The 16,127-nt window shown below is 42.6% G+C and overlaps 1 protein-coding gene across 1 annotated transcript in view; it reads right to left on the bottom strand.

Moving 5' to 3' along the window:
- ADAMTS6 (ADAM metallopeptidase with thrombospondin type 1 motif 6) overlaps window positions 1-16,127 on the bottom strand; it is a 504,558-nt gene that overhangs the window by 91,225 nt on the left and 397,206 nt on the right. Inside the window, exons 16-17 of the mRNA XM_073623564.1 lie at window positions 4,461-4,594; window positions 857-980 (exon numbers count right to left, since the gene is read on the bottom strand). Of these exons, the coding sequence (XP_073479665.1) occupies window positions 857-980; window positions 4,461-4,594 (258 nt within the window). The remainder of the gene's footprint in view (window positions 1-856; window positions 981-4,460; window positions 4,595-16,127) is intronic.

Genomic DNA, 16,127 nt, shown 5'->3' with positions numbered 1-16,127 from the left:
TAAGAAAACATGAACCCCTATCTATGACACCTACAGATCATCATGGAAGCTGTTCCTATAATATTCCTGACATTAGGTATTGCGATCTCATATTGCATCTGTAAAACTTTCCAAGGAGGTCTTAGTATTATCTTTGGGTGGTGTTAAAGTAAAGACTCTTTACTTTCCAGTTGTGTAGCTCTGTTAAATATTTTTTTATCCAGCAGAGAAAAACAGACTATACATTTGTTATGTTGAGTGCTCCCTTAGAAAACCCTAAGGAAATTTCAAATTCATCCAGATCCCCCATCTATGTAGAAGAACAAAGTAGTATCCAATACATGCTTTGGAAACCAACTTTGCACAGATATCTTCTAGAACGTTGTGAGCCTCAAATAATTATGACAGAAAAAGCTACTTTAAGTACTCACCCAAAGATTGCTGATATCATTTTCATCAGAATTTCCATTTCAGGAGTCAATGAAAATATGATATACACAGGTTTGTACATAACATCAGAAGTATGTGATATTCTGTAGTAGATTAATAGGCTCAAAAGCAGCCCAGTACATAAAAGTGTAGCTGTTACTGGATAGCATTTTTGAGAAATTGACAGATTAACCTGTCTCTACTCCTGCAATCCCGCCGACAAGAGTTCACCAAGAAAACTGTCAAGAGACTGTCATCTAAACAACATCTCTGCTTTTCAAAAGTAAAGTATTAGTGGCAAACAAAAAAGAGTATACCTTTAGTATTACAATTGCAAAGGATCTACTATTTTCTTTTTGCTAAGGTTGTAAATTTAAAAACACATTAAGCCTGAGATGTGCTGTTTGTCTACCGTTCTATCGCTTTGAGTCATACATTTTTAACTTACCTCCTCTAGGTAGTGAATCATTGAAGAATCCCTCTATAGCTTCACAAGTGCTTCCGTCTCCCCCACATACTCGGCACCTGTCTTCTTTGGCATCTGAGCCCAAAATGTTATCACAGCCTACATGCTAACCAGAAGAGATTAACAAAAGTTAATTGTTGTTGTAGGACACCTAGCAAGACAATTGTCCTCAAATATTATTACATTAGAAAAGTTCAAAGCCTTTAACAAACATTTCACAATCCTTTAATATGACACAGCAGTGTCATATTAAAATATATACTTTCACATGAAGTAACTCTGTTTTCGATTTCTCTTGTGCTAAAGTAATTCAGCCATTCAGTGGGGACTGCAGATAGGTGACTCACATGGTGGGGTGCACCCATAAAGTCTTACTTATTCAAACACCTTTAAAAAAGGTACATTTGATCAACTCTTTTGTTAGTTATGTTTTGAAGGGTCAGAACACTCAAATGTGATTAATTAGTGTTGGTGGACTTAGATGAGTTTTATCACCAGTGTGTTTGTTACAAGTCTTTGCAGTCTCAGCAGTCAGATCTCTCCAACAACATCTTGGCCTTACTCACAGTAACCATGACAGATGATGCTCAATTTTATGCCAAGCATTGTATCACCCAAGCCCTGCCAGATTCTCTGTAGAAATACAGCCCATGTCAGATCAATGAGTCTATCACCAGCAACTGTTTGCCAAAAGTAGAATCCCTGGGAATGAACATACATCATACTATGGAGATGGTGTCTTGCTGCCTGAACTGGCAATATATCCCTTGCTCTTTCTCTCTGCTCCTTTGCTAGGGACTGAGTTTTAGCAGTGTTTTTAAAAGCAGCAGAGACCATGCTCCTAGTGGTAATGGAAGTTGAATTTCAGTGATTTTGCCAATGTCACCATTGAAAGAATTGCCTTTCAGTTATGGCCTTTTATGGGGAATCTGGTTCCTGATCAAGACCCGCTATTGGTCAAGCTAGTTCTGTCAAAACCTTAGAAGTCATCAGGCACAGGACTGCAGTGGTAATCAAACCCAGTAAAACCTATAAAGAACTTATATTAGAAATGACCATAAAATCCACTGCCTGCAAATACCACCTTTGATGAAATTATCTCAGAGTAACTATAGGTATCAACTAAAAAAAAAAAAAAAACTTGATATTTCCCATTCATTAAAACTTTACTTGTTGATAGTGACCAACAATCACTCTAAGTTTACCTTAAAGTGATTAGAGTGTCTAGTTTTTTTTCTCCTATAAAAATAACTAACGTGTTATACTTACCTGCCCTGTTGCAGTGGATTTGCGCAGAACACCCTGGATCTTCCTCTTCTCGGGTCCCTCTTCTGTGCTCCTGGCCCCTGCCTCCTGTTCAGTGCCCCCACAGCAAGCAGCTTGCTATGGGGGCACCCTAACTGAGTCACATTCAGACAGGGAGCCCCCCAACCCGGCCCCACCCTTTCTCTTCCCTGATTAGCAAGCTGACTTTGATTGACAGCAGTGGGAGCCAATGGTGCCGCTTCTGTGTCTCGGCCAATCAGGAAGGAGAATCTCAGCCGGCTGAGACACTCGTGGACATTGCTGGACAGAGAGGGACCTCAGGTAAGTGATAGGGAGCTGAGAGGGGCTGCTGCACACATAAGGCTTTTTATCTAACAAACCTTCTACCTTTACAACACATTTAAAGGCTAAGGCAAATCCATAAACAAAATATGTAATACATTGCAGCTTACCAGTCCTGTGTTGCCTGCATTAGTTCTCTTTTTTAAGGCTATGTACATTTTCTGCAAGTACAGAAAATAATTGTAGATCTTCCTAGAAGTCCAGTATCCTTGTAACTTTATGTGTAGTGAACTGAAATCTCAAACAATGTTATCAGCTTTCTCCGCTATCTTCTGAAGACTACAGAACCCCTACCCCAAATCTAATGGAGATGAGTAAACAGAGAGGTGTTTGTAGTCAATCAGCAAAGCAGTTTAAGGTGACAACACTGATCCTTCATAGGTACAGTACAGCAAGTGGGTGTTGTCACCCTAGGACAGGAAGAGTGTCACTGGCAGGATCACTAGATAACAAAATACAGAAAAAACGAATGCAGCCATAACACTGAATAATCTACTTTAGATAATCTTTTTGGTAATACTTGCTGTTGAAGACGTTGCTCTCGTAGCTTGTGGCATAACACTGCAAATGTATACTGTAAGCCTAATAAAGGGGATTTTGAGGAAGTACAACATTTCGTTGTACTAGTACAGTTGTTACCCCTTATTGCTACAGGTCCTCAATTTTCTTGGGACAATTATAGATTTGCCTGCAGCACCGGATACAAATATGAATTACTGTAAACAACAATAAGAAAATAATGGTTTTGATATTGTAATGTAGGATTTAAAAGGTTTGGAAATCCATTTAATCCATTTTTATTTTGGATAGCGTTCGAAATGGTGAGCTCTGCCATATTTTTCCTGCTGCCTGTGTCTCTGTTGAGGAGATTTTTCTTCCCATCCTTTCCCAATAACACAACAGAAAGTAAGCAAATCTCACCAATAGGAACCAACATCAACAACAAATGCTTGGCATGAATTCTAACCTTTCCCCAATTTTCTAGTAAAATTGCTTTTAGTGTTGTCTGAGAAAGTCTCTATCTGACTTTGTGACACACAGAAAGTAGAGTGAATTCTCTGCAGACATACATAAATAAAATCCTCAAATAAGATTTAACATGATCTAAAGTCAAAATTGTTTGCTTAGTTTTTCATAGAGTGGTGATAGGTTAGAACCCATCAGGACTTAATGGTGTCCCCACTATGTGGATTCTCTATTTATGACCATTGTTACCAGGACTGAAAATAATGAGAAATTCTAAATTTTTCATCAAAACAGATACAGAGGGAAAATCTTGCAATGGGGACACTAGTTCCAGCTTCAGCTGTCTAAGAGGGAATTTCCCTCACTTTGGAGATATTTTGTTTTTTACTTCCCGTTGTGTGTTCAGGACCATTCCCTACTGAAAATTAGGGGAAAAAAGTTTGGCTTCATATATTATTTAAGTCTACCCTGTCTATCCAAACTAGAAAATAAATTTTGTCTGGTGTTCTACTATAGCTAAAAAACGGCATAATCGGATATCCCGCACTCTTCAGCCTCGTTCACGCCGGCCCACTTGAGCGTATGCCTATGCAAGAGCCGTATTTGCCCACACAGGCAAGCACAGGTGTTCGTGTATCCCTGTGCCTGTAGTCCCATTCACGCCAATTGAGACACAGTGGCTGCATAGACAAAGCCTCTGCTGCCAGCATGACAGTTGTGTGCACCTGCATTTGGATATCGAATTGGGAGCAGCCGCTGCATTCAAATTTACATGAATAGGACTGCATGCACATGGATGCACAGAACACCTGTGCATCTCCAAGTGGGCAAAAATGTCCCTCGCACGGGCGTATGTTTAAGTACGCCAGTAATAACGAGACTTTCATTGCAGAACATTTCTGTTGAAAGTGTGATCCAAATTGTCTTTATAGAAACAAAAAAAGGGGAAGAGAACTGTTATCTGACAAATGTTTAGATGTCCAGGTGTTTGTTAAAATGTAAAGCCATTAACCTTGCATTCTCCGTTGATGCAGATATCCAGGGAATCAGAATTGCAGCGCGTTCCATCTATAACAGCAGGGGCCCGCTCAGTGTAAAAGTTATAGCCTTCAGCCAAACAGTTTAATGCACACGATTTAACACCACCTGTGATTGCAGAATGGACAGAGATATTAACGTTTTTATATGTAGCCTGCAACATTTCAAACTGCAGAACAGCCATCGCAGAAAAAAACATGCTGCAGTTAATATACTTAAGCCAAAGATATAATAATTTTTCTTCAACTTAAACAGTTGCAAAGTCAAGTTTAAATATGACGAGCAATACAGTCTGCTTTTACGCACACATTTAAACAAATTGCTGTCGATAAAATATAACTCAGCAATTTCCTTAAAGCTTCCGTGCAGAGAGCTGGAGTCACAAGTACTAACTCATAGGCGTAATCCTATGAATTAGAAAAAGCAAAACATTGCCAAAGTCAAGCTCTGGGCTTATTTATAGGCAGTCAGTCATAGGGGAATAATAGAGGTTGCCATTGCTGTATACGTCTTATGAGAATGCTAGTTTCCTGGCTGATGCTGATACTTTGTCTTTAATTGAAATAGAAGTGATCACCGGAAACAAGTAAAAAAAAAGAATTCTGACACAATGCTGGCACTCGTTTACAATATGCTTGTTCTTGGGCTGTGATTTTAATGTACTTAAATCAGACACAGCCAGGCAACTAGCATTTTCTGGTTGCCATCAACGGCAACACCTTCACTCCTAGAAGAAACACTTGAAAAAGAAAATAACGGTGATGTACCGTGTACAGAAACCAGCAATTAGTCAGAAAATGTATTTAATTTCACGGTATGCCCTAAGGCACTGAAAGCTGAATTCTGACTGGTTGCAGCTGTCTACACTACTGGTCCCTGTCCTTTAATTAAAGAGGTGAAATGTGAAAGCAATACACGCCCCACTTAAAAAAAGAGGCCAATTACAGTTTAAGATGCTAAGCCAGAAAATTCCACGGTGCAAGTTCCACCTACCTGAATACACAGGAATGGCATATGTATTTTTAAGAATTCTCACTACAATTCCACATGCTTCAGGACCACCTGACTCTAATTATGCATGCCACAGACTTTGAAAAAAAAAATAATCCCACCCCTGATCAACCCCCCACTTGAATGGAAGAAGGAAGATATTCCATCAAGTTATCCCTGGAAAAAAGCTGAAGTCCCACCATATGAAAGCCATGTTCAATTTGGCACCTGAAAACTGTCGTAAAACTCAAATTAAAAAAGATGAGGTAGATTTTCTGGCTTTGGCAAAGCTGTGGAGCTTCCTGGTCAATTTTTCACAAGAACAGGAGGTGAAAAGAAGGGAAAGAAACCCTTGAATCAATTTCTTCTAAAACCATTTAATTGGTGGTCATTGGGAAAATAAGCAATATATCACACAGAACTGGCAGGTAGTGTGTGGGTCAGCGCTCACTGGCAGCTTTAAGGTGGACCGTAAGTGATCAATAACAGGGGTGGGGGGGACAACAAGATATACTCAAAACAAATTAGGTAAGAATTAGTCCATACAGTCCATAGTGGTAAGGAATATCAAGAAGAAGTCCGCAGGATGGATGGATCCACAGGTGGATGGGGATAGCACAGTCACCGAAAGCTCCTCAGCATGAAATGGGAATTCTCTCAGACATAAACAAAAACAGCAGGAAGAGGGTACCTGGGTCAGGCAAAAACGCGCGCCCCCATCCTGATATGGTCTCTTGCTAGCTCTGTGAGAGCAGGTGTGAGAGCTGGAGACAACGCTGGTTATATGCCTCCATATGGCGGGTCCAAGTTTATCCCCATAATGGTTTTCTCATCCCTTGTGGCAGCTGGCTGTTTGATTGGTGATCCACATCCTCCCTGTGTGCAGCTTGGAAGATACGTTTATGTAAGTGAATCAGAAAAAAATGTTACTTGTTTTTACTATCACACTGACCCAGGCGCCCTCTTTCTGCTGTTTTTGTTTGTGTCATTGGGAAAATAGCTGCTTACATTAGTGGCCAGTGAGAAGACTGACCCCTTACAGTGGTCATAAGAAGCCCCACTAAAGATCATTGATTTTATACAGTTGGCTGTGCCAAATTGCATTAATCCCAGAACTCAGGGCTGGTACAAGGGGTGGGCGGAAGGGACGGATGCCCTGGGCGCAGTGCTGGCAGTGTGCTGTTAAACTTTCTGAGCAACAAATGACTACCACCAGCCACCCCTACAACACTGCAGAGCTGCGCCTGCTTGCAAAGATGTGCCGAGTGCACAGGCGTACTAACTGGGGGGCAGCCCACGGCCCCAGGTAACACACACTGGGGGGGCGTCAGGCTGGCACCCCCCTCCGCAATTAAAGTGGTGGCAGCGCCGCAGGTTTAGGCAGGGAGAGGCAAGCTATATTGTGATGCAAGGGGGAGGGGGTGTGCGGGGGGGTGCAGGGTGACACCGCTGCACCTACCATCCCCTCCTCTCGTGGCCACGGGCTGTCTGTCTGTGCGATCCCGGATGTCACACAGGCACAGCCGAGCAGAGTGAAGCCGCCTCCCCTCCTCTCTTTTTATGTGTAAACAGAGGGAGGGTTCTGCTGAGCATGTGCCGCTGTGCTGATCTGAGTTACTGAATGGGGGGGTCTGAACACTGCACTGAATGGGGGTTACACTGAAGGGGGGTCTGCACTGAACGGGGGCTATACTGAAGGGGGGGTCTGCACTGAACGGGGGGCTACACTGAATTGGGGCGTGTGCACTGAACAGGGGGCTACACTGAATGGGGGTCTGCACTGAACGGGGGGTTACATTGAAGGGGGCATCTGCACTGAACGGGGGGCTACACTGAACGGGGGGCGTCTGCACTGAATGGGGGGCTATACTGAACAGGAGCGTCTGCACTGAACGGGGGGCTACACTGAAGGGGGGGTCTGCACTGAAGGGGGGGGTCTGTGTAACATGCAGGGGGTCCAGAGGTGCAGGGTACTGTGTAATGTAAAGGGGTCCAGAGATGCAGAGTGCTGTGTAATGTAAAAGGGTCCAGAAATGTAGGATGATTAGTAATGTAATGGGGTCCAGAGATGCAAGGTGATGTGTAATGTAAAGGGGTCCAGAGGTGCAGGGTGCTGTGTAATGTAAAGGAGCCCAGAGGTGCAGGGGGCTGTCTAATGTAAAGGGGCCCAGAGGTGCAGGGTGCTGTGTAATGTAAAGGGGTGCAGGGGGCTGTGTAATGTAAAGGGGTCCAGAGGTGCAGGGGGCTGTGTAATGTAAAGGGGTGGGGGGGGCTGTGTAATGTAAAGGGGTCCAGAGGTGCAGGGTGCTGTGTAATGTAAAGGGGTGGGGGGGCTGTGTAATGTAAAGGGGTCCAGAGGTGCAGGGGGCTGTGTAATGTAAAGGGGTCCAGAGGTGCAGAGTGCTGTGTAATGTAAAGGGGTCCAGAGGTGCAGGGTGCTCTGTAATGTAAAGGGGTCCAGAAGGGCAGGGTGCTGTGTAATGTAAAGGGGTCCAGAGATGCAGGGTGCTGTGTAATGTAAAGGGGTCCAGAGGTGCAGGGTGTTGTGTAATGTAAAGGGGTCCAGAGGTGCAGGGTGCTGTGTAATCTAAAGGAGCCCAGAGGCGCAGGGGGCTGTCTAATGTAAAGGGGCCCAGAGGTGCAGGGTGCTGTGTAATGTAAAGGGGTGCAGGGGGCTGTGTAATGTAAAGGGGTCCAGAGGTGCAGGGGGCTGTGTAATGTAAAGGGGTCCAGAGATGCAGGGTGCTGTGTAATGTAAAGGGGTCCAGAGATGCAGAGTGCTGTGTAATGTAAAAGGGTCCAGAAATGTAGGATGATTAGTAATGTAATGGGGTCCAGAGATGCAAGGTGATGTGTAATGTAAAGGGGTCCAGAGGTGCAGGGTGCTGTGTAATGTAAAGGAGCCCAGAGGTGCAGGGGGCTGTCTAATGTAAAGGGGCCCAGAGGTGCAGGGTGCTGTGTAATGTAAAGGGGTCCAGAGGTGCAGGGGGCTGTGTAATGTAAAGGGGTGGGGGGGCTGTGTAATGTAAAGGGGTCCAGAGGTGCAGGGTGCTGTGTAATGTAAAGGGGTGGGGGGGCTGTGTAATGTAAAGGGGTCCAGAGGTGCAGGGGGCTGTGTAATGTAAAGGGGTCCAGAGGTGCAGAGTGCTGTGTAATGTAAAGGGGTCCAGAGGTGCAGGGTGCTCTGTAATGTAAAGGGGTCCAGAAGGGCAGGGTGCTGTGTAATGTAAAGGGGTCCAGAGATGCAGGGTGCTGTGTAATGTAAAGGGGTCCAGAGGTGCAGGGTGTTGTGTAATGTAAAGGGGTCCAGAGGTGCAGGGGGCTGTGTAATGTAAAGGGGTGGGGGGGCTGTGTAATGTAAAGGGGTCCAGAGGTGCAGGGTGCTGTGTAATGTAAAGGGGTGGGGGGGCTGTGTAATGTAAAGGGGTCCAGAGGTGCAGGGGGCTGTGTAATGTAAAGGGGTCCAGAGGTGCAGAGTGCTGTGTAATGTAAAGGGGTCCAGAGGTGCAGGGTGCTCTGTAATGTAAAGGGATCCAGAAGGGAAGGGTGCTGTGTAATGTAAAGGGGTCCAGAGATGCAGGGTGCTGTGTAATGTAAAGGGGTCCAGAGGTGCAGGTTGTTGTGTAATGTAAAGGGGTCCAGAGGTGCAGGGTGCTGTGTAATCTAAAGGAGCCCAGAGGCGCAGGGGGCTGTCTAATGTAAAGGGGCCCAGAGGTGCAGGGTGCTGTGTAATGTAAAGGGGTGCAGGGGGCTGTGTAATGTAAAGGGGTCCAGAGGTGCAGGGGGCTGTGTAATGTAAAGGGGTCCAGAGATGCAGGGTGCTGTGTAATGTAAAGGGGTCCAGAGGTGCAGGGTGCTCTGTAATGTAAAGAGGTCCAGAAGGGAGGGGTGCTGTGTAATGGAAAGGGGTCCAGAGATGCAGGGTGCTGTGTAATGTAAAGGGGTCCAGAGGTGCAGAGTGTTGTGTAATGTAAAGGGGTCCAGAGGTGCAGGGTGCTGTGTAATGTAAAGGACTCGAGGTTAGCAGGACTGGGGGGGGATGGGGAGGGGGTCCAATGTAAGTTCACATTACAGATTTTCTGTAAAGTGAACTTACAATTTAACCATTTGCCGACCCGCCGCATTACATATACTGCTGACGGGGCTGCAGCTATAGTATTGTATTGTTGTATTGTAGTATTGTATTGTTTTAAGTGTTTTCTGGTTTTGAAAGGACACTGACTCTTTCTTTATACCCGGGGGCGGGGGGGGGGTGTGCAGTTTGCCATCTTTGCCCTGGGCACCAGATGGCCATGCCCCAGCACTGCCAGAACTATGCAGACATAATCAAATGGGAGGTTAATCAGCCACAGCTCAAGGAACCCCTAAGAACCTCTGGAGGAACCTCAAAACCCTGGTTTAGGATGGCCAATACATCTGTTCCAGGGACGACTGTCTAAGAGAGGCTTTCACCTCACTTTAGAGAGATTTACTCTTGCTTTTAGGTGTGTATTTTAGGGGAATGAAGTAAAGTGAAATGTCTCTAGATCCCCAGATGGCAAAAAAAAGGAAAAAAGACACAGAGGTCTTAACCATTACCTACTCTATCCAACACTAAAAAAACAGTTTGGGTTTTACATACACTTTAAAAAAAATGGGATCATATTCAGATTCAAAAGCTACCTGACCCCTGTCTCCATAAAATAACTGCTAATTGTATGTCACTGCTTAATAGTTCTTCCTTATTTACAAATGTCTGACCCACTTGTGACCTGATCTGTCCTTTTTTGGCCATCTGCTTCACCTCATGTCACCTCTATGTACATTAGAGCAGACACTGTAAGTCAGTCAGTGTGGTTTGTAAAGAGAAGACGCATGACCTCAGCCCACTAGACAAAGAATGTCACTTATGTAAACGTTATGGCTATAGAATTAATGCTGAAAAATTCCAGCCATCTACTCTGAGGTGCAGCCGTGACAGAAGCCGGCAAAGTATTAGAAATGCTCTTTCCTCTTCTGAAGCTCATATAGCTCATATTGCAAATCCTATTTCACCTGTTCAACAGGAGCAGATTTACAGCTTTTGGGTGAAGGAAAAAAAAAAAAGATTCTTAGGATTGCAGGATGGGATACAACTACTGTAAGTCTTCAAATAAACCTTAAATTCTTAAATTCTTTCAAAACTGTCAACTATAAAGTATATCTAATGGCATTTTTTTTTAGATAGAAAAGGAAATATGTGAAACCCTGTCACTTTCTTGTCATCTATGACCCATTAGGGAGATTTCCTTTAAATTCCTGCCCTGAAACAACAAAGGGAAATAAGAGGAAATCTTTCAAAGTGAGGGAAAACTACTCTTAAGCTGGCCATAAACCTGTAGAATGTTTGTATGAAAATTCTGAAAAATTGTTTGTCAGAGCATTCTCTCATGCCATAATTGAGTCAACCCATTTTGTTTGAAAGCCCTTAAAATTTCATCCAGATCTGCTACTTAATTGTAATCCCAGACCTATTAAACATTTTTGTTTTGTGGCTTGTATGATTTTTCCCAAATGAAAACCACCTTCACATTTATAATTGAATGCGTTCAAGAAACATTTTCCATCCTGCTCATTTGAATTTGATGACACTAAGTTCAAAAAGGATAGTCTATTTGGCCCCATTAACTTTTACAAAATTGAACTAACAAAATTCTACTGGTGTATAACCTGCTCAAGACTGTTGTCACTGGAACAAGACATTGGAAGATACAGATCCTCTTTAATCCTGTTTAAGTGACAATTTAATACTTTGGATTTTCCCTAAATTCCAGAACTGATGACTACGGTCATCAGGATAAATAGAGAGGATGAAACTCTCCACTGGGGACAGATGCAGCAATATAAACCTGACATGGTTTCCTACCCTTCCCTACTTTATATAAAACATACATTTTGGCTTTGGATAGACTTTTATGTAAGATGGGTAGCAGCTAAAATGCTTCATGCCATATATATGGTTTGCTACCCAAATAAATTCTACACTGCAGTATATAAGAAAAATGTAGTGCAATTTCCTTCTCTATTACAACATATTAATTTGTATTGCACAGTTATGAAATATATTAGGATTAAGATGTTCTTTGTGCTGTGGGCATGCCCTGTAAACTGATGGATTGGTAATAGGTAGCTCTTTTTTTCTGGACTTCACAGTTACTTCAAAAGTAATACTGGTCAAAACGTTTTAAAATAATCATTTTTTTAAACATATACAGTATGTAGTAAACCCGTTTCTTTATTCAAAGATGAAGTTTCACTTTAAGCAATCAACAAAATCTAAAAGGCTTATTATATGGCCTAGCATTTACAAAATAAGCCTACAGAAATTTTCACCTAAAAAAAATACTACCTTTTGCCATAGTTATCTGCAAACGTAACTAGGGTACATTGTATTTGACTATAAGATAATGATCAGAATCTTGCAAGAGCCCCTTTACCAGGCGTACACTTGCTGGATGATCTCCCTGCTGATAGTACACCATGGTTACCTATACAGTCTCAGCTAAGTGCAAAAGGAATTAGTAAAAAAATTTAAAAATTATATTTTTCTGTTAGTAGTACATATCTAAAAAAAAAAGTTAAAAAGTGAGACATTAGATCAAAATAATTAAAATCACAAGATAATCTTCTGCTGTGTATCTAGCCTTCTACGTCCAAATTTAGAATGTTCAGGTAGTGCAATTAGCTACATAGTTTAAACAACTGATGCTGATCACATGACACTGCAGTTCAATACAGATGTAGACAGAAGGACTTGTTAGGTATAACTGTGACAACATAAATCGGGAATTGTTCATGCGGGTAAATTATTTCTGTAATTGTAGGAAAAATTGAACATTTGGCCATCTTCCAGAAAACTACATAGAATCCTACCAAATTAAGTGAATTGGTTTTCCAGTCTCAGACCCAGAACATTGCCACTTTGCTAAATTCAGAAGTTCCACTCAACACAACTTCGTAAACCTGTGGAATGCTCAACCAGCAACGGGGCACAAAGGCACTTCTCTGTGCCTGCACCCATGCTCATTTCCAGAGTAGTCCAGGATCCCAAAAACCTTGTTGTATTAAGCCAACAGGGAGGAAAGCTGCCCTGAGCATGCTGTAGCCTATCTTGTATGTTCCTGTTGCCTATTCATTCACCCTTCAGGTCACCATCCAACTTCATGGTAACAGGGAGGAAAGGGGAGCAGGCAGTCTGCTCAACATCTCTGTTCTCTTTCAGCATAGTAAAGAGACCCAGGTTTTAAAGGTCTTGGGACACAATGGAGATTACGGAGGTGGCTAAGTCTATGACCATGTTTCTGGTTCGGTAGGGGTCACCTTGTCACATGATTCTTGCTACTCAAGCTTTCTGCTTGAAACCTGGGAATAGCTGTGCCGCATTTTCCAGGTTCAGATTTTGGACCTTTTACTGAATGCAGAAGAAGCAACATAGGAAATTAGCAGTTATATTAACAAAGTTAAAATGAAGGCCAGTATGAACATTACAGAAAGTTAGTAGGTGATCTGTATACCTTGAGTGATCGTAGATGTAACATTATCATGTTTAACAAGAGTGTTTCTTTACTTAGTAAATGCTTTTTTCAGTGGCCTGGCCAATCATAACAATGATTTTAGTGGCTGTAATGACATGTTGAACCCTTAAGCAGCAGCCAACAATTAAACTAAAATTAAAATCCTCTTTAATAGCAGTTTCTTGATGGTGCATATTTGAAAAGAAGTCACATATTCTAAATGATTTCCTGTTGTGTCTCATTTTAGCATTATATGTGCTTCCAATTCATGGTAAACTAAAAAAAAAAAACCTCCTTTAAATGATTAAGTCAATGGAAAAGCACATTAAAAGTATGATCTAATTTTCCTCACTAGTAAGGCTCTGGGATGCTGCACAGTGAAATGTTACAAAATTCAGATCAGTAACAGTTTACAGGTTTTTCGTTTCTCGAGCAGACAGCCCCGTGTCTGTACAATAGCAGGAGGAAGGATTATGGGTGGAATCTTAAATCATTATCTGCTGCTTGTATGGCAGGCATGTGGTTTAGGAGTCTGCTCTTAGTTCATCATGTAACATGAGAAAGAGCTTATCCCTAGCACAAATCAGTGGGTCTTCTCTAGTCCAATGCAATACAGTAAGTCATGGAATTTGGCTAGCATTGCAGCTTTATAACAGGGCAATTTAGCTTTTTCTAACAACATAGTCAACTATCTATAACACAAAGTTCAATGTGGTCTATCTTTGGTGTTTACTACCACATCATTACTTGCAATTCTCCTTTCAGAAAAAAAAATCAACATTTATAACTGAAGGGAGCCTGTTATAAGGTATTTCCAACTAGGTGGAACCTCAAAGTAGAGTTGGCAGGACTCCAAGTGCAGAGCTCAGGGCTGGCTTAGTTGCTTGGAGCTGGAGTGTTGTTCACAAAGTTGAGGGTTTGATTCGGCTCTGGAGCATGCCTGGAGAGGAAGCTTAATTGCTGGAGCCAGTGCCGACCTGGAGCTGGCAAACATGGAGCATTACCAACCCTGCCACAAATTCTTTATTGGTCACAGTTTGCCACCAGTGTGCAAGGTTAAAAGCCTTCAAATTAGCTCAGTGAACATGTGCCAAGCTTCTACTTTCCCCCTACACAAGCCAGGTCTGTGATTGCTGTGGAAAACTAGTGGAGTAACCCTTTATTTCTAACCTATTGTAACAGCTAGAGGTAAACTTTCTGGTTGCTTTCTCTGGAGTGCATTTTCCATTTCCAAGTTCAGAGAATTCACTAGGAGGTGGCACTAACAGTCACTACCTCCTAATGAATTCTTCATAGGATTATAAAGAAAATGCACTAAACAAATAGATCTGGCAGTTCATCCTACAGCACTGCCTGCATACAAGAAAAGACAAATTCCACGTACACACAACCGGACTTTCCGTCAGAGTAGACTCTGACGGTCTTTCCGACGGGGTGCCGACGGAGTTCCGCTGAAATGGACTTGCCTACACACGATCACACCAAAGTCCATTTGTTTAGAACACGATGACGTACGACGGGACTAGAAAAAGGAAGTTCAATAGCCAGTAGCCAATAGCTACCCTTGCGTCGTTTTTGGTCCGTCGGACTAGCATACAGAGGAACGGTTTTCCCGATAGGAAAGATTTGAAACATGTTCTATTTCTAGGTCCATCAGAATTTTAGAAAGAAAAAGTCTGATAAAGCCCACACACGATCGGAATCTCCAACGGAATGCTTCGTCGGACCTTTTCTGCCGGAAAGTCCAGTCGTGTGTACACGGCAAAAGGGTGCAAGTTAAAAGGTGATCAAGAGTTTAACTGCATTAAAAAAAATTTAAACCGCATAAAAAAAAAAAATTAAAAAAATCGGACCCTGGGCAGTTTAAGTCATAATATTCTAGTATGCATAGCATACCAGCACATTATAAAAGACTTACCTGAAAATGAAGCCCTCCAACATTGCGCTGTCACCGTTGAAGGCACTTTCATCTTCAGCCGGTCTTCTTTCCGGGTTCGTGGGCTTCGGCAATATGAATGGCAGAGCCAGCGATGATGTCACTCCTGCACATGCACACGGAAGTCACTGTTTATGGCACCACTCTGAAGGAATGGCACTAAAATGCCGTTCCTTTAGGGCGCATGCGCCAGTGACGTCACCGCCGGCATCTAAAGTAAATATCTCCTAAACGGTGCAGGTTTAGGAGATATTTACTGTACCTATAGGGAAGCCTTATTATAGGCTTCCCTATAGGTAAAAATCATACAAGGGAGTTTACTACCACTTTAAGGCTAATCTGTAATCACTACTGTAAAGTTATACCTAAAGCAGTATTAAATCTGAAAGAAAACATTTATTATATTGCAGCCTCCCAATTATTAGATGTGATGGCTGCATTGGTCTTTTTTAGGCTTTCTTTCCTTTATTTTTATCTGGTGCTCTGACCAGTAAGTCTGTTGTTTTCAACAAAATCTGCTGGTACATCTACCCCCCCCCCCAACTGACAATGCTGCCTTCCAAATGTGCCCCTGTGCTCCTTCATCCAGAGTGGAGGCACTCTAATAAAGGAGGTATGTTACTGGCCGGATCACCAGGGGAAAACAGAGGGAAAAGGGCCTAAAAAAAAAGATGTCTGATGAAACCACCAAATCTAATAATTGGTAATCTGCATTTATTAAATTTTTTGTTTTGGGCTTAATGCCGCTTTAAATTGCTGATGCCCTAATATTTTGTGTGATGTATTTATTGCCTCTGAATTTTAGGGTTTGTACTAGAAATCACTTTTTACACTATTGACAGATTACGCTGAACAGCAGGAGAATGTATATGACCCCTGTGTTCAGAAGCCCCTGTAAATTACAGGAATGAAGCGAGCAACCCTTCCCTAAACTATTATCTAGAGCAATATTTTATTTAAAGACCATGTAATAGGTGGTGGGCAAAGCATTTTTACTGAACCCCTCCCACATACCAGGGGGGTTTGCAACCAAACAGCTTGGCAGGCGGCGATGTTTGAACAGAAGATTGTGTCAGTACAAAATTAGAATAAGGACAACATTGTAGAAAGAAAACCCTAGGCCTGCCGTGTAACATTCCATTCTCTAGGTAACTACGGATTGGCTTTTGCTTATCTGATCGGA

The sequence above is a fragment of the Aquarana catesbeiana genome, linkage group LG01 (genome assembly GCF_042186555.1).
Source record: "Aquarana catesbeiana isolate 2022-GZ linkage group LG01, ASM4218655v1, whole genome shotgun sequence".
Classification (NCBI taxonomy): domain Eukaryota; kingdom Metazoa; phylum Chordata; class Amphibia; order Anura; family Ranidae; genus Aquarana; species Aquarana catesbeiana.
The sequence above is the reverse complement of the archived record's forward strand: the minus strand, read 5'-3'. Positions and strand labels throughout refer to the sequence as shown.